At 39.6% G+C, this 20,106-nt stretch overlaps 2 protein-coding genes across 2 annotated transcripts in view; one reads left to right on the top strand and one right to left on the bottom strand.

Annotated features, from left to right (window-relative positions):
• LOC129112692 (piezo-type mechanosensitive ion channel component 2) overlaps positions 1–13,256 on the top strand; it is a 78,420-nt gene extending 65,164 nt beyond the window's left edge. The window contains 17 exon segments of the mRNA XM_054624899.1: positions 88–271; positions 273–751; positions 2,079–2,337; positions 2,704–2,883; positions 3,588–3,891; positions 4,221–4,353; positions 5,159–5,306; positions 5,385–5,596; positions 5,978–6,136; positions 7,027–7,174; positions 7,648–7,836; positions 8,181–8,273; positions 9,239–9,408; positions 10,701–10,826; positions 10,999–11,075; positions 11,510–11,699; positions 12,289–13,256. Coding sequence (XP_054480874.1) covers positions 88–271; positions 273–751; positions 2,079–2,337; positions 2,704–2,883; positions 3,588–3,891; positions 4,221–4,353; positions 5,159–5,306; positions 5,385–5,596; positions 5,978–6,136; positions 7,027–7,174; positions 7,648–7,836; positions 8,181–8,273; positions 9,239–9,408; positions 10,701–10,826; positions 10,999–11,075; positions 11,510–11,699; positions 12,289–12,541 — 3,304 coding nt within the window. The 3' untranslated portion in view covers positions 12,542–13,256.
• Positions 13,257–15,320: 2,064 nt separating this feature from the next.
• Positions 15,321–20,106, bottom strand: napgb (N-ethylmaleimide-sensitive factor attachment protein, gamma b). Its single transcript, XM_054596218.1, has 12 exons — positions 19,929–20,106; positions 19,529–19,596; positions 19,352–19,436; positions 19,249–19,266; positions 19,122–19,152; positions 18,917–19,026; positions 18,617–18,683; positions 18,444–18,514; positions 18,030–18,108; positions 17,445–17,524; positions 17,053–17,182; positions 15,321–16,532 (listed from the first exon to the last, which is right to left on the bottom strand). The coding sequence occupies exons 1-12, from the start codon at positions 19,982–19,984 to the stop codon at positions 16,392–16,394; spliced, it is 936 nt and encodes a 311-aa protein (XP_054452193.1). The 5' UTR covers positions 19,985–20,106; the 3' UTR covers positions 15,321–16,391.

Below are 20,106 nucleotides of genomic sequence, written 5' to 3'. Positions count from 1 at the left end.
AGGCATCCAGTTTTTTATATTTCCATGTGAACGGATAGACTTGAGCGTTTATATTTACACAATCCCTGCTGTTTTTTCCCCCTGCAGTGAAGCGACCCAGTGCATCACACTCTACTCCAGACAGGGCACCACAGACACCATAGAAGAAGTGGAGGATGAGCAGGATCAAGGGGAAGACAAACAACAGCAGCAGCAGGTTCCCTGGGAATCCCACCAGCTGGATGAGAGTGAGGGGGCCGAGGGCAACAGCCGGAGCGATGCAGAACCAAAGGAGAAGGAGGGAGGAGGAGGAGAAGGAGGGTGAGGGCCAGGAGGGACTGCAGGGTGAGGAGGTACCAAAATACCAGGACAGAGGGGAGAGAGAAAAGGCTCCCTGGGAATCCTTCGGCCCAGATGAGGGCCCCTCTCTCAGGCTGGAGGAGACAGAGCCTGCCCCTTCGGCCCAGGAGAGAGACTTCACCCCTGAGAGTGAAGATGGAGGAGATCAGCAGGACTTCATGCAGACGGACGGGCGGGTCGGGCAGCTCTACACCCCCGATACAGATGTTTCCAAGACGTCTGACGCTGACGTGCCTCCCAGTTACAGCAAGGCCGTCAGCTTCGACCGTCTGGAAGTCAGCGATGACGAGAGTGACATGGATAGGAAGAGGCGCATGGTGATGACCTCTGACAGCCGCTCAGACAGCAGGTCGGACATCATGTTGCCCTCGATGACCACTGAGCTGACCGCCAGCGAACTGCTGCTCAACAAGTAAGTGCTACAACTACTAAAACCTGTTTCAGCATGAAGCCTCACAGGAGTCACAATCAACAGATATTTGTCTCAAACCTTTTGCTGCAGATTCATCTTGTTCATTTTAGTAATAGCTTCTAGTGTGTCCTGTAAGTTGTTAGGTGTAAGTTTGTGTCGTCCACAGGTATTGGTATTAAACTATACACTTTCTGATTACTTTCTGAAGTGTTTCTGTATTACAGAATATCAAAAACTTTCCATTTAATGCTTAATCCTGTCGATACTGATATTGCGAATTTTCAAATGAACCAAGCTACACCAGTCATGAACATTGGTGCACTGCAGATTTCATATAAATCTAGGTACAAAAATATACTGCTGTACATCCGGACAACAACAACAAAAATTAACTTTAACATGAGCCAGACTTTGAGGTCCTCTTTGCTGTGGCAGTCTGTGATTGAAAAGTACTTGTTAAACTGATTATGAGACAGTGGGGCCCTGGGCACAGATATGTTATAGACCCATCACCCCTCCTACATAGGAAACAAGACACACAGACTGAAAGTGTCATTCTGAGTCATTTTGCATCTCTTTGTAGTCATTTTGTGTCTCTTTGTAGTCATTCTACATGTCTTTATGGTCAATTTTGCTTCTCTACTGTGCCTCTTGCTGCTTGGTTTAGCATCTTTTTGTGGTTGTTTTGCATCTCCTTGTGGTCATGTTGTGCCTCTTTGTAGTTGTTTTGTGTCTTTTTGTGGTCATCTTGGCTCTTTGTGGTCATTTTGCATCTCAATGTAGTCGTTTGGAGTCTCTTTGTGGCCCTTCACAACTTGCCTGTGTGTGTTTCAAACCGAGCCATCAGATCTCAATAAGATGTCAATGTAAATTCTGCAAACAAATATTAACAACGGGTAAAATCTTTCTCTATTTGTGCTTCTTTGTGGTCATGTTTTGTCCCTATTTGAGCGTTTTGCATCTGTTTTTAGTTGTTTTGAGTGTCTCTGTTGTTGATTTAAATCTGTTTGTAGTTGTTTTGTATCTCTTTGTTGCCTGTTTGTGTCTCCTTGTGGTCGTTCTGCATATCTTTGTAGTTGTTTTGTGTCTTTTTTGTAGTCACGGGTTGTTTTACATGTCCTTGTGGTCTTTTTGCATCTCTTTGTGGTTGTTTGTGTCTCTTTATGTGACATTTTATCACTTTAGCCCAGTAATCCACCCATGATTGCAGGCATTTTTGTGAATCAAGAATAACCCAGATCAACCCAGATATTCATGTTTCTGTAATCTTTTACAATCAGAAAAATAATCAAACACCAAATTAATCCGTCTCTTTGTGTCCTTTCAGGATGTTTTATGATGAGGAGCTGGAGCAGTCGGATAAATTCTACACAAAACAGCCTCTGATCCTCCAGCTCTGCTACGCCCTCTACAACATGCTGGTGGCCCACTCAGAGATGGTGTGCTACCTGGTCATCATCATCAACCACATGGTATCGGCCTCCTGCGCCACCCTGGTCCTTCCAACCACCATCTTCCTCTGGGCCATGCTGTCAGTCCCCCGGCCCAGCAAGCGCTACTGGATGACGGCCATCGTCTATACTGAGGTACAGTCAGATACAGACTTAGTTTTGTATCAGCATTGGAACAATATGGTGGATATCTCTACTGGTAATAAAGCTCTGGTACGGAGGACTGGACCATATTATCTGTCTGCCGGCAGAAAGTTGAGACAGGCTCAGAGAGCTTGACATTTGTTATATTTAAAAAAAACGTTTGCAATCCAAAAGGTAGGAGTCAAAAGATTAAACTGTTGCATTGGTGCATTGATTATGAATATAAAATAAAGATAAAAAATAAAATAAGAAAAAGATAATTGCATTGTAGAGTAAGAGTAAGAATTGAGTTTCTATTATGTTTCATTGTAAAACTTCCTGACAGCTTCACTGACACACACTTTGTTTCCCCTCCAGGTCACCATCGTCGTCAAGTACTTCTTCCAGTTCGGCTTCTTCGGCTTCAACGAGAACCTCTTAGATAAGAATAAGCCATATTATCCTCCCAACATCATTGGAGTGGAGAAGAAGGATGGCTACGTCCACTACGACCTGGTCCAATTACTGGCTCTCTTCTTCCACAGATCCATTTTGAAGGTTTCTGCAAACACAGAATATTTGGAGAATGTTAACCTGAATATGTGCATCTTAACAAATTATACAAATTGTGACATTGTAAATTTTTCTAGTTGTCAACAAATTCCACAAAAAGACCCAAACCAACAACGAACACGGAACATTGTGGTTCATCTTTAGTCAATCACTCATACTCTGCCTTGCTGCCATAAATGTTCAAGGGAACACCAAATGTATTAGAGGTCAAGAAAGTCCATTATTCTGAAACAGCAAAGTGATAGTTACATGTATATCTTGGCCAATCATTTTGTTGTTTGTACAATTTTTCTATATGAAAAATATTATATTAAACAAAGGGGATCATTGAGCTAAAAAAAACCAACATGATTTGATGATAAGTCAATGTTAGGCAAGACCTAACCAATCAGTTTTGACTATGTAAACTCTTAGTTAGGGACAATATTATACTCGAAAAAAAGGAGTTCTGGGATGAATGCCACAGAAACGTTGGGGAAATTGTAAAGTGTTGTGAGATGGTCTCACTCTTTTGGTCTTTCTATGCAATTAGCGATTAGCAATCTTGAATAAAAGGCCAATATTGACCCAATTTAGATGTATGTCCCTGCTGCACAGACATTGAATCTTGCTAGAATATTTGGCTGTTTCTTGCAGTTCTCCTTCTTTCCTCAACAAATCCCTGTTTCTTTCCTCTTTTCATTTTACAGTGCCACGGTCTTTGGGACGAAGACGACTCCAAAGAAAAGAGAGCGCCCTCTCGTCAGAGCGAGTCGGAGGACGATGGGAGAGACAAGCAGAGTGAGATGGGGTCTGATCACGCCTCCTCACTGATGAGCGATGGGAGAGGCTCCACTCACACCTTGAGATCGATAACCTTTGGGACCTCCATTGATTCGGGACATGTCCTGGTGCAATACCCGCAACAGCAGACCTACCAGCGACGCAAGAGCTCCAGTGGAGGCTCGCACATTTCTCACCGATCACTCCGCTCTTCTGCAAGGTCCAAGAGAGGTGAGGATCTTTGTCTATTGTCTATTTCATACTACTAACTAGAAAACATGAGGCTGAATGTGGGACAGTTAACACTCTTCCCTTAAAAATATCCCTGAATGTGATGTGTCATTTTGCTGTAAGCATATCTGTTACTCTTCTAACAATAAAAACTATAACAACAATAAATAGAAGGAGTCCTCGGGGCTTGTGTCATAAAAAACACGTCTTGTGGTCTCTAGTCTTCACTCTTGGATTAAGTCTTTGTGTTTATGAATCTAAGACTTTATCAGTGACTCGACTCCTCGCCATGCCTCATTTAGAGCTTGAAATGTAAATTGTTTCCACAGGAAGTACGACTTCCCACAACAGCAGTCACAAGGACGGCAGCGAGGCCAGCGTCCAGCAGAAGACCCGCAAACAGCTGATCATGGAGAAGCTGAGGGGGCAGCTCCTCAAGGGAAAAGCTTTCGTCATAAAGCGGTACAATGAAGCACAGCTGGTTCACAAAAGTTGTGTTTTTTTAATCTTCACCCACAGCTGCTTACTGGCCAACAGTCCTCACTGTAATTATACAAGAAAGTTTGTAACTTTATGAGGGTAGTTATGAGAACTGTGCTCAGCAAGTATTCTGGACAAATAATGGAAAATCAAATCAGTGAGACAGCAGCTAAAACCTTTCAAAGGTCTAAATTTAGACCTTTAATTACAGCATTCCCGTCAGTGTAATTTTGGTAAGTGCTGCAACAGACGATCAAAACATGTTACTGTTCTAAATGTAATAAAAAGCGGTTTATGAGATATTACGTCTGTAGCAGTAGTTTAAACGTAGAGAGAAAACACTTATGTTGCCTATGTTCTCTCTCAAAATAAGACCAGTGGTGTCTGTCAACTCACATATATTTCTTTAACCTTTTAAACCTGTCCTGGCCAAAATAGGTAGCATTAACGATGAGTTACAGACAAACATCAGAAAAAATATGCAACAAAATCCTAATTAATGTAATAATATAACCACAAATAGCATTTCTAATATTATAAGATTTCATCCTAAAAATGTGCCATAAAGTCAACTAAGAATAAACCAAAACCATACCTTTGTAAAAAAAAAATGCACAACTCTTATGAGAGGCCTTGACCACTGGAAAAAATGTTTGTACTTGAGAGAAAATTCAAAACACAAGAAAATTGGTGAATGCAGCGAATTCTCCTAAATCATTCTAACAAGCCACATAAGAATGAATCTGTTTTAAAGGGCCCATTTTTTTTATTTTTTATTCCTTCATAGGTTCATGGAGATCTACCTTCCCATGAGGCAGTTCTTCTACAACTTGATCCACCCGGAGTACAGCGCAGTCACAGACGTCTATGTGCTGATGTTCCTCGCTGACACAGTCGACTTCATCATCACTGTGTTTGGATTCTGGGCGTTTGGTGTAAGTTTTAGAATCAGATTCAAATCCATAAACAAAATCACTTCTGACAAAGTTAACATTTATTTTCATCCCTTGTAGAAACACTCAGCTGCAGACATCACATCGTCTCTGTCGGAGGATCAGGTGCCAGGACCTTTCTTGGTCATGGTCCTGATCCAGTTCGGGACCATGGTGGTGGACCGGGCCCTCTACCTCAGAAAGTCTGTAATGGGCAAAGTCATCTTCCAGGTCATCCTGGTCTTTGGCATCCACTTCTGGATGTTCTTTATTCTGCCAGGAGTCACAGAAAAGTAAGAACTCAATCCTCCGTCATATAAGATATGTTTTGTATTTAATCTCAAGTCATTAAGTGTCCTAATTAAAGTTCAATATTTTGAGGTACTTTGGTGAAAATATCCTTGGTTTGAAATATGGCTTTGTGTCTGTGGTGCATGCTTCAATTACTATTTTTAATCAAGAAAAACATCTAAAAATGTTTGATTATGAATGTTTTACAGCTGAAAGGAATATGTTCAGTCCTACTTTTCTTGAAAAAGCTAAAATAAATAGGAATATTTGTTATTTATAACATTAAACAGAATATTCCTACAGTCTTTGTGCTGTCTATAAATGAAAAAAAGATCCAGATTACTTCAATTTTACAAACTGTTTTGCTTCTCTTACCCTCGTAGGCGTTTCAACGAGAACACAGTCGCTCAGATGTGGTATTTTGTCAAGTGCATCTACTTCGGGCTGTCAGCCTATCAGATCCGCTGTGGATATCCCACCCGCGTTTTGGGAAACTTCCTCACCAAAAGCTACAATTATGTCAACCTTTTCCTGTTTCAAGGGTGAGTTACTCTGGGGAAAGTATCATTTCTTCCAGCTGGGCAAACAGGTCTAAGGCTCCGGTCGTGTTGAAGGTTGACTACTAGCTGATGTTGCAAGAATGGAGAGAAAGACAGGATTACACCTGGAGTTATTTGTTTAAAAAATGTGGGAACAAGATATTTATTTAGGGTCTTTTGGGAATGTTCTCTTGTATATATCAGTTTTCAAGTCTTTAATGTCACTTCAAGCGAAAATACTGAACATTTGTGTTCATGCTCGAGTATGTTCGAGTATGTAAGGGCTGTTAAGTGATATTAAAAGTGGAGGAAGCAGTAGTCAGTTCCTTTAATTAACCAAAAGTATCAATGTGAAATAATCAATTTCAAGTAAAAGTTGCAAACCACTGGTTTAGTCTTTAACAATGTGTTCTATTTTTGAAGTTTTTGAATTTTCCATTGTGTAAAATCTTTGTTTTAACAGTTACTAGTAACTTTAGCTGTCAAATAAATGTAGTGGAGTAAAAAAAACTCTATATTATCCTGTGAGATGTTAGTTAGTGCAGTAAAAGTATAAATTAGTAAATTCCAAGAACCTCAAAATTCTACTGAAATACATGAATGTACTTAGTTACTTTCCATCATTGGATATTGATGTAAAAATGTGTAGTGGTCGCCAACAACTTTTAGTGCTGTCCAGTCATATTACTCTTAACTAATTTTAATTAAGATCATTTAGCGTTGTTTTGGCTTCTTAGTGTAACCCCCCCCCCCCCCCCCCAGTTAAAACTATACAGAACTATACTGTTTTATTATAATTCCTAAGCATGATTTTCTGAATAGAAATACTGAATCAGATTTAATTTTTTTCTCATATTTTGCCTAAATAACTAAGATGTGTCTGTTGTTTGTAGTTTCCGTCTGGTGCCGTTCCTAACAGAGCTGCGAGCCGTGATGGACTGGGTTTGGACGGACACCTCGCTGTCTTTGTCCAGCTGGATCTGCGTGGAGGACATCTACGCTCACATCTTTATCCTCAAATGCTGGAGAGAGTCTGAGAAGGTTTTTATCATTGTGGGGAAAGTGAATCGCTTTCAGAGCCAAAGTCTGCCATGTTGGAATTCATGATGAAATTTACCATTGTGATTTGTTGAAGTAGATCTTTTCTTTTCTTAAATCAGTTGGGCTGTCACTTTCTGCACTGAACTGTATATTAGTTAACAAAGAAAACATTTTTTTGGTGCCTGATATTCCCAAAAGTGCACTAAAAATATGTTTATCCTAAGGCTCACTTAAGTAAGTAATGCACTCTTGCAGTCCTTCCTGGATCAGTGTGCAAGTACCTCTTCTTCTGAAAGTTTTTGGTCCATCTTTACTTTTTAATCCTAGTCCTATTAATTGCCTAATTCTAACGGATTTACCAAAAGTAGTCCAGGCATAGAAAACATGTAGCCATTACTGTTGCATCAGGTCTGCACAGCTGTTATCCAGGTCATATAAAACATCTCACTGTCCTTTATCGCATCCATCCTCAGAGGTATCCCCAGCCCCGAGGCCAGAAGAAGAAGAAGGTGGTGAAGTACGGGATGGGAGGGATGATCGTGGTGCTGCTGATCTGTATCGTCTGGTTTCCGCTGCTCTTCATGTCCCTTGTTAAATCCGTGGCCGGAGTTCACAACCCACCACTGGATGTGTCGTTTGAAATCACCCTGGCTGGCTTTCAGGTGTGAACACAGTTTCTTTTATCAAATAATTTGAGGCAAAACAAGCTTACCTAGTGCTTTACTGAGAAACTCTGTCCAAATCTAAAATGCTTCTCAAATCAAATGAAATCCTTCCTCCTTTGAGAAGTTGAAATAAATAAGTCTGTTATTCATTCTAAGGAAAGTCTTTATTTGAATGGCTTGAACTGGCACTTTTTGATCAGATGTGAGAGATAAGCCAGAATACTGTGACCGTATTTTCTAGGTTGTGTAAGTTTTCTGGCTGCGTGGTTCAATGTTTGATTCTGTATCTGGGAAACACTCACAAATACTAAAAACAAACAATCAATGTCTTTTTTTCACAGCCCATCTTCACCATGAGCGCTCAGCAAAAACAACTGCAGGATGTGACAAAATTCGAATATGAAACGTTTATGAACGGATATAAGACTTGTGATGTAAGTATAAGACATATATAACAAATACACAATGTCAGTTGTAGCATTTGTTGTTGTATAAGTCAATGTATTGAAAAAGAAATGCACTCGGTTTCGGCTCTAGTTTAACACAGTTAATTTTTTAATAGTGTTCTTTACAGGTGATAATTATCCGCTATACATTTAAACTGACAATAGTTCTGCTCAAGCCCTTATAGCTCTCTCCTTCTTTTAGTTACCATCTTACAAATACCAAAAAAATGTACACGCTGTTCTGTTCTGCTTGCCTTTTCCTTGTTGAGTCGCCCCAATGTTTGCTCATGAGGGAGTGTTGGGTCTTTGCTCACAAATATGAATTTGCTTAATTTTATCAGGTAATGTTTATCATGTTTATACTCAAAGTTTAGGGACTTTAACAAACTGCCAATTAGCAGGAAACATAAACTATTTTCTTCTCGATTAATTAATTGTTTAGTTTATAAAATATTAGGATAATGTGATAAATGCCTTTTACAATTTCCTAAAGCCCAAGGAAATGCAACGAGACACTTGCTTTTTCCTATCAACAGGCCAAAAAGGTTTTTCGTTTATTATCACATTAAGAAAAGCAGCAGATTCTCACAATTGAGAAGCTATAATAGGGGGACGCTCAAAAAACTTGTTTGATTCATTAATTATTAAGATAGTTGCTGTTCTATTTTTCTGTCAGTCGTCTACTCAGTTATTTAACTAATGTATTCTGCTTAAAGTAAACAAATGAAAACAAATATTTGGACAAATAAAAAAGTTACCAAAGTTCATCCTGTGAGGAACATGAAGGCCTGTACCACATTGAATGTCAATCCACCCAATAGCTGTTGAGATATTTCATTCATAACCAAAGTGGGAGACAGACCAACATTGCCCTGCGAAGAGTAACACTGCTATGCGGTTGGCTAAGAATTTCACACATTGCACGTTTTAAATATATTTTTTTCCGCGGTTAGGACGCCTTGCAGTGGCTAGAGGGCTACCTGCCAGAGGACCTGATCATTGCAGATCTTAAAGGCAACTCCAACTCTCTGTGGACCATCAGTCCACCCAGCAGAAGAAACCTGATTGAGATGTTGGGCAGTAATGAGGAATTCCACGTCACTGTGTCCTGGTCTGTGCAAAGGTACATCTCCTGCATGTTGTCCATTCACCGTGTCTGCATGTTTCTTTACTATGTGACAAGAAAGTGGATGAATTATGATCAATAGTCAGAGAGTACAACAAAAAAGGGGAAACATTTATTTACTCACATTATTTGATGACACTTAGTGCACTGTTCACCGTGTAGTCAGTTAACTTTTAGTACCAGGGCATGCCGAACATTTGGCTCATGGGATTACAAGACATCTTAAAATCCAGTAACACACAATCAGATGGTCCTTGAGGAATATAAAAAAATCCTCAGGATTATATTTCAGTCGTGAGTTGATGTTGTGAAGATGTCCTGCAGGACTTTTTTTTAAAAGGGTCTACTTGCAGAGACTGTAGTCTGGCCAAATCAATCAATCATATGCATATAAACACAAAAACAAATCCACACAAAATGATTGGTAGGGGTGCAGTTTGGCTGTTGACCCTCTGCTTCTCTCTGCCATTTTAAGCACTCGGGCACAATCATTGATGAGCTGATTGATGAACTTTTAATGAGAACGCAGAGGGAATATTTAGGAGAGCCAATCAGCTGAGGAGCTTTGGCGTTAGCCAACACATACTTGAAATAGCATGCAAAAGCATAAAAGCTCGAGTTACCAGCTCAAGTGCAAAGAGCAAAAAAAAGCTCTCCAAGATTGTTTGTATAGCGTTGAAGGTGATTTGCAGTTCACAGAAACAACTTTGTAATGTATTTGACAGTGCTGTACACAGGGAAGGCTGCAGATACCTCACATCCACTAATCTCAGGGTTTGAGCTTCTTCCGTCTGGCCGTCGATTAAGAGCCAGCTGGAACATTTATTAGAAGTGTTTTATTCCCTTGGTTAGCACTGTCGCCTCACAGCAAGAGGGGCCTGGGTTCAATTCCTGGGCAAAAAAACAACCTTCTGTGTGGAGTTTGCATGTTCTCCCTGTGTCAGCCATGCAGCTTAGGTGCATTGAAGACTCTAAATTGCCCGTAGGTGTGGATGTGAGTGTGAGTGGTTGTCTGTCTCTATATGCCATACTGGCATTTAACACAGACTGCTTTATATATTTATATAACATATTTGCCACGACCTGCCAATTTGGACTTTTGTATATTGTATACTGTATATTTGATTTTTTTAATGTTGTGTTATGTGTATTGTATGTACCTTTCTATCTTATCTAATATCAGTTAATATTTTGAATAAGAAATTTAGCTCACAAGCAGCTGCAATTTCATGAAGTGATAAATTCTTCAAATTAATTCTTGTATGTTTTGTTTCTCGTCATGATCTCAGAAACTTCACTCTTGGAGCCAAGTCTGAAACAGCGTCAGGAAAATGGGTGAGAGCTCTCGAACAAGAAACAAAGAAGGAGCTCATAGAGATCCTAAGCAGTACAGGAAACTACTCAAGTACACAAGTGTGAGTATATCAGAGTGTGCCTCCTCTCTTCTTTGTACTTTTTCACTGTAATGTGATAATCAGGAGCTAAATTCTTGTTTCCATCAGTCACAGATGAGATACTCTCCTCCTCTTTTTTATGTCATGTAATAAAGAGTGTTTTGCTGCAGTAATGGCCTTTCTTCCTCTGCAGGACCCTAAAAGAGATCTTCCCTCGCTTTATTCGAGCCCCCAGTGACTCAGATGCCAAGGCTGTTGATCTTTATAAAGGTGAATGTCACCGTTTTTAACAATGTTTTGATTGGATTTTTTTTTTGCATAGTTGTTACTTGATTTAATGAGACCAAAGGAAATTTAAGAGCCTCAATTTAAAGTAAACATTTCACCTTTCAATAAATTGACACCTATTCTTAAAGTGCCCGTAGGAATATAAAGTGCTGAATCATCTTTGTACATTTATTTAAGTTTAGATAAGCAGTATCAAAAAAACAAAATGCCCACTATTAGAAAGGAAAGAATATCTCCTGTGCCATAAGAATGATCTGAAAGATTTTAATAACACAGTTCAATGTTTTGAAACTGGGAATGGGAGAACGTTTTTTGTAAATGTGTTCTTTTTTTTTTTTAAAGAAACAAAACATTGTTTGCATTTGTAGCAGTTTTATTCTGATTAAAGAACATAATTGTATTCCTCATCTTTGTAGATGAAAAGATGTTGAACGTCACCTTGAACCTGAATAGAGACGGGAATCTGGTCCAGGAATGGTGGATTGTCAGCCAGACGAAGCCGGGCCCGATACCAAAGAGGGCTCCCAACAAGACTCAAGGCCTGGAACTCTATGTATTTAGCGACAAAGTCAGCCCGCCCAGTTTGGGCTTTCTGGCGGGATATGGGTATGTGGTTATTTAGAAAACCGAAACAAGCATTTGTCCTACTTTGGTGCATTAATGAAATAGCTGCATTTACATTCAATAAACATTTTACCTTTTAAGACATTATCCAAAGCTCTACACACAGTGAGCATGGTCTGGTGATTATTCACCTCATTTGCATGGTCATTTGAACTTAAACTTGTTATTAGAAACAACAGGAAACAATGATTCCTAACCAAGGGATCCCTGGATAAATCTAGGGGGTCGCAGGATGATTAACAGGATAGGAAAGCAGCTAGAGATGCCCTGATTGCTTTTTTTCTTGGCTGATTTTAAAATGTTTTTACTTCTCTGACCTGCCTATTCTGATCGTTTTTTTTCTTTCTAAGAATTAAACTTTCACCACATGATGTGTATGTGCGGTTGTGCCGCTCTGTAGGCCGTCGTAAAACCATTATCTGTATAAATTTGACCAGCAAAAATGAACTGGGAGCAGACGAGGCACCAAAAACAAAAAATCACAAAATAACCTTTTGTTATATGCCAGGACTGTGATGAGGAAGAGTCAAGGAGCACATTGTCTTATTTCCTTTCTCTATTTCCTGTCTAGGATCATGGGCTTGTACGCCTCTGTGGTTCTGGTCATCGGCAAGTTTGTGCGCGAGTTCTTCAGCGGCATCTCCCACACCATCATGTTCGAGGAGCTGCCCAACGTGGACCGCATCCTCAAACTGTGCACGGACATCTTCCTGGTCCGAGAGACGGGGGAGCTGGACCTGGAGGAGGACATGTACGCCAAACTCATCTTCCTCTACCGCTCTCCAGAGACTATGATCAAGTGGACCAGAGAGAAAACTGAGTGAAACACAGCAAGGAGGCGTAGACTGATGAAGGTCGGAGCTTTTTGGGACTGGAGGAGCCGCTCATTCTGAAAGTGGTCGATGATGCGAGCAGCTGTTTCAGCCGATTTATGTGCTGAGGGAGCACAAAGTCAGCTGAGGACCAGCACTGTCCTGTTCTACTGAGCTCTGATGGCAGCGATACAGTGTTAGCACCACACTTGAGTTATAAACTGGTATTTTATACTATTAACTGATAAAAACAACAACAATTGCAGTCATAATATTAACAATTGAGGACAGATTTGCAGGTGCTGTATTTATCTCACGAAACCTGGCTCAGTTTGTCATCCAGTTGATAAAACAAGCAGCTGGTGTCCAGTTGGAGACGGAGAAATCTTTATGGACAATTTTCCTAAGTTATTTAAAGTCCCTAACATAAAGGTATGTTTTTAAACACAATTGCCGAGGTAACTCATCGCTCTTCATGCCTGTCTCTAACATTTTTACAATCGCATGGTAGGCGGAGAGATAACGGGCTGCAACATTAAACTTTAAGGGCTTCCCATCAACAAATAAGTGCACAATAATGACCACATGAGCACAATCTCATATTTTCTCCCAACTGGAACGCTTGGACTGTGGGACTGTGCAATATTGAGCTTTCATTCCTCCAAGTTTTTTTGAAGGATGTGGATTGAGGGAAAACGCTGGTTTTGACCAAGAAACATGAACATAAAGACCTCCTTTTTTTTTTTTTTTTTTTTTTTTTTTAAAGGTCAGAGGTCACATGGGAGCCTCCTGAGAGACACAACGCAGAAAACATTATCAGACAATCTTTACTTGACTTGTTTTGTTTGTATGAGGAGAACTGTTATCTACTACATACATATCTTTCTCAGGAAGAGCTCTTTTCACAGATATTCATTGTATGAGTTATATGTTACAATATGTAGGCTTTGATGGAAAGAATATGAGATTGTAGAAAAGATGAGAGCTATTTAAATGGCATGAATTTTAATGTGGGTATGATATATCAGAAAGGCTGACACTGAGTATGTTTACTGCAAAGGGAAACAATTTAAGGCTGAATTAGGAAAGTAAATGTAACGCTGTGGACTGTTTTCCTCGTAGAGATTAATTGCCAATAATCCATGTGTGGACTCATCTATAGGTTGGCAAGAATTGAGACCAGCAGAGGGCTGTTTTTGAATCAGGGTAACATGCATTAGGTGGTAGATTCTTGCTCATCACTTGTGAACCTCTCGCTGTTTTTAACATTCATACTCATGAACACTGTGGCGCGTCGTGTGCATTCAGTCATCGAAGAAGAAACGAGCTGACACAAAAAAAAGATTCCTCACATGAAGGGCTGAAACACGAAGCCCTTTGGTCCAAACTATGCATTAGAGGACATTGTAGCATGATAGAAAAACTTCATTATTGCCATGACTAATTTTCATTACATGTACATACAAGTTTAAGGGAGACAGTTCACGGTGGAATGAAATGTGAAATTGTTCCTGTATGTTTAAGGCGTTGTGGTATGACAGAGGTCCAGAGATCTGAAAATAAAACATCTGGAACGGTGTTGAGTTTTGCATTCAGCTGTTGTTTGCTGGTGGGGAAGGATTGTGAGTGAGCAGGTGGATAATCTGTGTGTTGGTCAACAGTGCTTAAACAGGATTTTAATGGAAAACAACTGCAGCCGACTGAACCTGAGACCATCCGGTTTGAAGATGGCCACCACACCACTAAAACCTTTGTTGCAGCTTGTGAGAGTCCGTACGTCTTCTTCTGCATTCGTATCTGTGTGTGCCAAAGGAGAGCTATGTCATCTGCAAAGTCAAGGTCAAGTAGACCATAGAAATGGAATTCAACAGACAATGTGGGAGCAGCTAAACTCCCACATTGTCCACTGAATTCCATTTCTATTCCCTTCATTTGTTTCCATCTTGTCCAGTCAGTTGCCAGGAGTAACAGGAATGTGACAACCCTTCTTGTTGCTCGTGGTGACCTTTAAGCTCTGAGAAAGCTGGCTTGCAAGCATGACTTTGCATGAAGTTTCATCAATTGAGTTCTTGATTAAATCCATAATCTTGATGAGAATGCCGTAGTGATCCTTTAGATGCCATTGTGTTGTCCTGTCAAATGCTTTCTCCAATTCAATGGAAGTATTCCCTTCAATAGACTGTTCAATGGTGATGTGTAGGATTGCTGTGGTCTGTGCAAAAGCGACCCCTTCCTGAATTGACTGGCTGGCCCGGACAAGCGGCTATACATTTAATAAATAGATACCTCCACATTTTGTCTTGCCATAGCAGGAAAAGTACAGGTGGGATTGATCCCAGTAAAAAAAAAAAAAAAAAGCAACTGCATGTCATTTAGGTGAGTCAGTTCCTTGGTCCTGGCTAACTAGGACACCTAAATGGAATTGAACCCAAAACTTTTTCTGCTATGACAAGTGCCATGGAAAGGGTTTTTTTACCCCCCCCAATCAACCGATTGATTGAAAAAATGGCAGTATGGCATGTGGTTTAAGATAGTGTGGAATGTATTGCATTGACAGGACTTCACATTTTTATACATTTTGACAAACTCTTGAAGTTTTTCGTAAACACTACATTTTTTATTTTCACCAAAGGCAGCATTTAGTTTGTTTTGAACTTGCTAATGCACATATGCATCACAGACAATGAGAGGGCATCACAAAAGTAGCATGAATGAGTATGTGTGCACGCACGCACGCACGCACACACACACACACACACACACACAGAGACCATAAACAGAGACCATAAAATGCCACAAGATGGAAATGTTTATTGATGCATGTGCGAACTTTAGAGATATGCTTTGAGGAATATACAAGTAGTGGGCCACAACAGCACAAATAAAAAATGTAAACAGTCCCTTTATCACCTTTAGTTATATAGTAATATAATCATTTTAATTGGCAAGTTAATGAATTTGTCCCTTATAGTGAGCTTCTCATATTAACAGTATGAGCGATAAGCTAAAGCACAATTCCATAAAATCAGTGGGGACAATGTACTGAAAGCATCACTGCATGGTTCCTTTTTCATGTTTAAGTCCATTGAATTTGAGGATTGTACTGTGAAAATTGGAAATAAAGACACAGCCACGACTTTCTTTTGTTAAATGTGGAAGAGAACACACACACACCGAAGAAAACGTGTAAACTTGGCTACAAGCTGCGCCATCAGGAACTGTACTGTTATTTAAATATTCTTGAATAACTTGAATAGGCATTAATGCTGAAGTGTCAATCATTTTTAAGCCTTAATATTCACAAATCGTTGATTTACCATTACATTATTGCAAACATGCATTAACAAACTGATTGCATATTGTTCCAGTAACATTTTCAACAGGCTGCAGCCATAAACATGAATAATTTAACTGTACAAATAAACACCTATACACTGATCAATTCATTAGACATACTTAGAGCATTTCTGATTTGAATATACCTATAGTAATCTTAAGACTCACAAACAATAAGAGCAAAATGTACAGCTTCACAGAGACGAAGTAATGGAACATTTACATACGACAGGCTTTCATACATTATAGGACATTGAAGATGTTTCATTACACCGAGGATCCACCTCAAAGAAACACAAATTGAAAAGCTGCTCAGACTCGGGTCGACTCTTCTGCAGCACTCACTATAACTGTAGGGTGTTTTTTTCAAATTAGCTTTTTTTCTTATTTCTTGCACAATAAAGATTAAACATCCACACATCTGGGCTTCAGAGCTGAAAGGATTCGTCAAGGTTTTTAACTCGTACACAGAGGGTATAGTGGAGGAGCAGCAGATGGGTAGAGTCGGCCCTTTGGAGGCTGAAGGCTAACACAGGCCTCCCTCATAATCATCCTCATCCTCAGCGGCAGCTGGCGCACCACCAGCGCCGCCTTGTGGAGCAGCAGCAGCCTTCTTCTTCTTTCCACCTCCTCCAGGTACCCTCAAGGAAATGGCCAGTTTAGCGTACTGTGAGACACCAGGGAGTAAAGTGAGTCATCAGATTTTAAAGACCCTGAAAATCTATCTGTAATAAGCTTCTTACTATATTTGCTGTACATTTTCTGCAGAAGTTTGAACAATTTTGGTTATTTCATATGAGAGATTTCTGTTGTTTTTTGTGCTTTTGACAGTGGTTTGAAAAAGGCGGGGCTCCGCAGGAAAAAAGTGATGTTGTAATGTTGCGCATGAATCTAGTTAAGCAACATTTTAATTTAAATGTGATAAAAGTTGTTGGGTTGTTTGTTTATGACACCATCGCCCTGTAGATCAAACCTCATCAAACCATACGCAACGTCTTCATGAAGCAGATTAAATGAGTTTTGGAGTGTTGAACCCAAAATGATAGTTTAGATTTTTGGAAGTGGGGTTGTAAGAGGTACTTATCCTCAGTCAGTGTATTATCTGCAGCAGATTGCTGTCAAAACACCCCAAATAAATAAATCTATGTTTATATATACATATTTATAATGGTGTTACCAGTACTCACGTCATTGTCCATGTACTTCAGTAAAGGTGAGCTGCACACACGGTAGACCTGGTCCTCGTCCTGCTCATCGTAGCCCTGCAGTAGCGTCTCCATGGCAATGCAATCTTCGCTTCCACTGTACCCGGGCAGGCTAGTGAGACCAAGCAGCACTTCATGTTATGATCCTCAGTTTCAAGAGGCAGAAGTGTTACACCGTGAACGTGAGGTAATGTCAAGGGTAAACAGACTCCCAAGAGAGCCTTTGCATACCATCAACTTTTGACTGCAAAGTTTTCTGTTTGACTACAGGAAATCAGCTGTCACCTGGTAGAGATTTAATGCCTTGCACAAGGAAACTTTGTCTCTTTGTAATTCCAGATTACAGAAATTACAGAATGTGATAAAGATCATACCTGTAACTTTCTCTGACACATTTATCAGCTGCTACGTAGTCCGCTCTATGAAGATGAACCAGTACTTGAGCAGTTGTTTTCTAAAGAATGAAAAGCATAGACCAACATGTATGATTAATATCAGCTGATTAAATCCATTTGAATGTGTTTACATTTCTTAGGGGTCAGAGGTCAGGGTTAGCTACTGAACAGGCCCTAAAGATCTGGTAGGATCTCCAGTCTGCTCCTCATTTTTACATTCATTCATTTTACATTATACTATTATTAATGATTCCTTTAATGATAACAAACCAACAATGAATTCATCCTACTAACAACTACCGCCACAAAACTCCATAAGCATCTAAAAACTCATAAAGTGCGATAATGATGCATTTTGTAACATATTCCACCAAATATCTTCAATATGTTTAGTTTATACTGAGACAACAGTTCTGAGTTTACACTGCTGTGGTATATTGATGATCTAAGAGAAATACAGGTTGCACGTCAACTTAAATACCCGGCAGGGACACCACAGCATTGCCTAGATATTAAATTCTAGCCGACTGTGGTAATATATTATGTTTGACAACAACAACCCACCTTGAAGCACATGGGGAAGTTCTCAATCTCTTTGTACATGTTCTTCTCTTTCTGCAGAGCGACTGTAGCTTCATCCAACCTGGTGAGAAACAATAACCAAGTGAGGAATGATGAGAAGCAGGTACTGTCTTTTAACTTTATTTAAAAACAAGAATAAACAGTTTGGGGCTGTTGTGTCAATTTGACACATTAGCAGGTGAATATATAAAATATTTGAAACAGCTTTAACACCTTTATATATGGGTGAGATCTAAGTGAGGTTAATGAATAAAAGTTATCTTTCAACTTGCTTGATAGCTAACTACTTCAGCATTAGCTGAAACAAGACAGCTAAAACTGATACTGTGTTTTATAAAAATAAAAAAAAAACACCATCTACATCCGTCCCCTCCACCTTATCTTTATTTATTTTACCTTCTTAACCTGACCAGAAGTCTGGAGGCTTTCCCCAGCAGTTCAACTGCCTGACGCAGGCGGTCCTCATTCTACAGAGAAAAAACATTGATGTTTATAAGCATAAATACATAAAATCAACAATCCTTATCAATTAAATAATAAATGTAGGTTTGTCAGAAGCTCAATTTTACCTCAAACACGCCAGCTGCCTTCTGATACAGGTCCACAGCTTTCTCTAGGTTTATAGGCTCTATCAGTCTGGTGAATAATAAAATAAAGTTTTTAGATCAAAGGAAAGTCTAAATATTCTTGGCCCCTGAACTAATCTGACATTGCATCAGTAACCCCTTTTAAGTGGATGGATATTAATTAGAACTAAAAGGTACAGTGTTGGATAATAAATAATAAGACTTAAAGCAAACAGTTAAGGAATTGATGTAAGGTAAAACAGCCAACTTCCTTAAGTGTAGAAAATAAGAAGATATATTTACTTTCCAGCCCGGTCCAGAGCCATGGCAGCAGTGTCAGGAGTCCCATTCTCCATGTACATCATACAGGCTTTCTCTATTAACTGAATAGCCTCTGGCATCTTCTTTTGTTCCTGTAGCAATGCAAACGCAGCTGAATTATAATTCTGCTGCAGACAGTTTACCTACATCCATCTGTTATTGAGTTCAATGTTTAATCTGCACTCACCTTCATCATCATACCTGCCTGTTCAATAGCCCTGAGAGAAAAAAATAGAGTTTGAATAAAAAATAAAAAAGTTGTTTATTTATGTTTGCTGCTGACTAATAGCTGGGTTGTAACACAAGATACTTACTTTGCAGCATGGAAAAGCCTGTAGGAAAAAAGTTAAGGAAACAGACACAAATCAAAGTGCAGTATAGTGTCCTGCAGCTGTGTTCAGAAGACAGAAAGGATACGTCTTGTTTTCTGTGTGATATTCAGCTTCCTTCAGGTAAGCTTCTTTTGCTTGGTCATACTGCTTCGCATTCTTGAAGCACACGGCTAAAACAAGAAGGACACGAGTAGACAGTGAGCGACACAAATGGGGGACATTTGTTAAATGATTACTTCATATTACATGAATGTTAAGTCACCTGCTTTGGCGTATTCTGACGCAGCACTGTCAAAATCCGGCTTCCACTTTGTCAGACCTGTCTTTAAGCTACAAATACATTCAATGCAAGTTATTTTGTAAAGCAAAAAAAACAAAAACAAAAAAAACATGAATCACACATTTGCCTCAGAGGGTTTTACATGATGATCAGCAAATCATAAATAAACTGCGTGATCCGTTTAGTAGAAAAGACAGAAGAAGACAGGATTGTGGTTGAATGGTTGTTATTACATTTAACTATAATGAACTGAGGATGCAGAAACACACTGTATATTTATGTCGCATTACCCCGATGAAGAACACCACAGTGGCCTTTGACAGTAACACAACATGCCATTTCCTGGTGAGGAAAAGAAACCACGGTATTCATCCAAACTCACCATTTTTCAGCTTTCGCTATGTGCTCATGAGCCTCGTTTATCTTCTGAGCAGCCATACTGTTAGTTAAATCGCTGAGGTATAATTTGTTATAGATAACAGCAATGGAGGTTGTCTCGTCGATGTTTGGATTACAGAGATACTCCTCTTCCGACGCAGCGTCATCCAATGTCGCAGAGC

The sequence above is a fragment of the Anoplopoma fimbria genome, chromosome 3 (assembly GCF_027596085.1).
Source record: "Anoplopoma fimbria isolate UVic2021 breed Golden Eagle Sablefish chromosome 3, Afim_UVic_2022, whole genome shotgun sequence".
Taxonomy (NCBI): Eukaryota; Metazoa; Chordata; class Actinopteri; order Perciformes; family Anoplopomatidae; genus Anoplopoma; species Anoplopoma fimbria.
This window is presented reverse-complemented; position numbering and strand designations above follow the sequence as displayed.

Bases quoted from the DNA above. Each gene is read 5' to 3' on its own strand.
- napgb (XM_054596218.1), bottom strand. From the start codon at position 19,984: ATGGCTGCTCAGAAGATAAACGAGGCTCATGAGCACATAGCGAAAGCT. The intron at 19,597-19,928 runs GTGAGTTTGGAT...ATGTATTTGTAG, and splicing joins ATAGCGAAAGCTGAAAAATG to CTTAAAGACAGGTCTGACAA. The intron at 18,109-18,443 runs GTAAAATAAATA...GTTTCTCACCAG, and splicing joins CTTCTGGTCAGGTTAAGAAG to GTTGGATGAAGCTACAGTCG.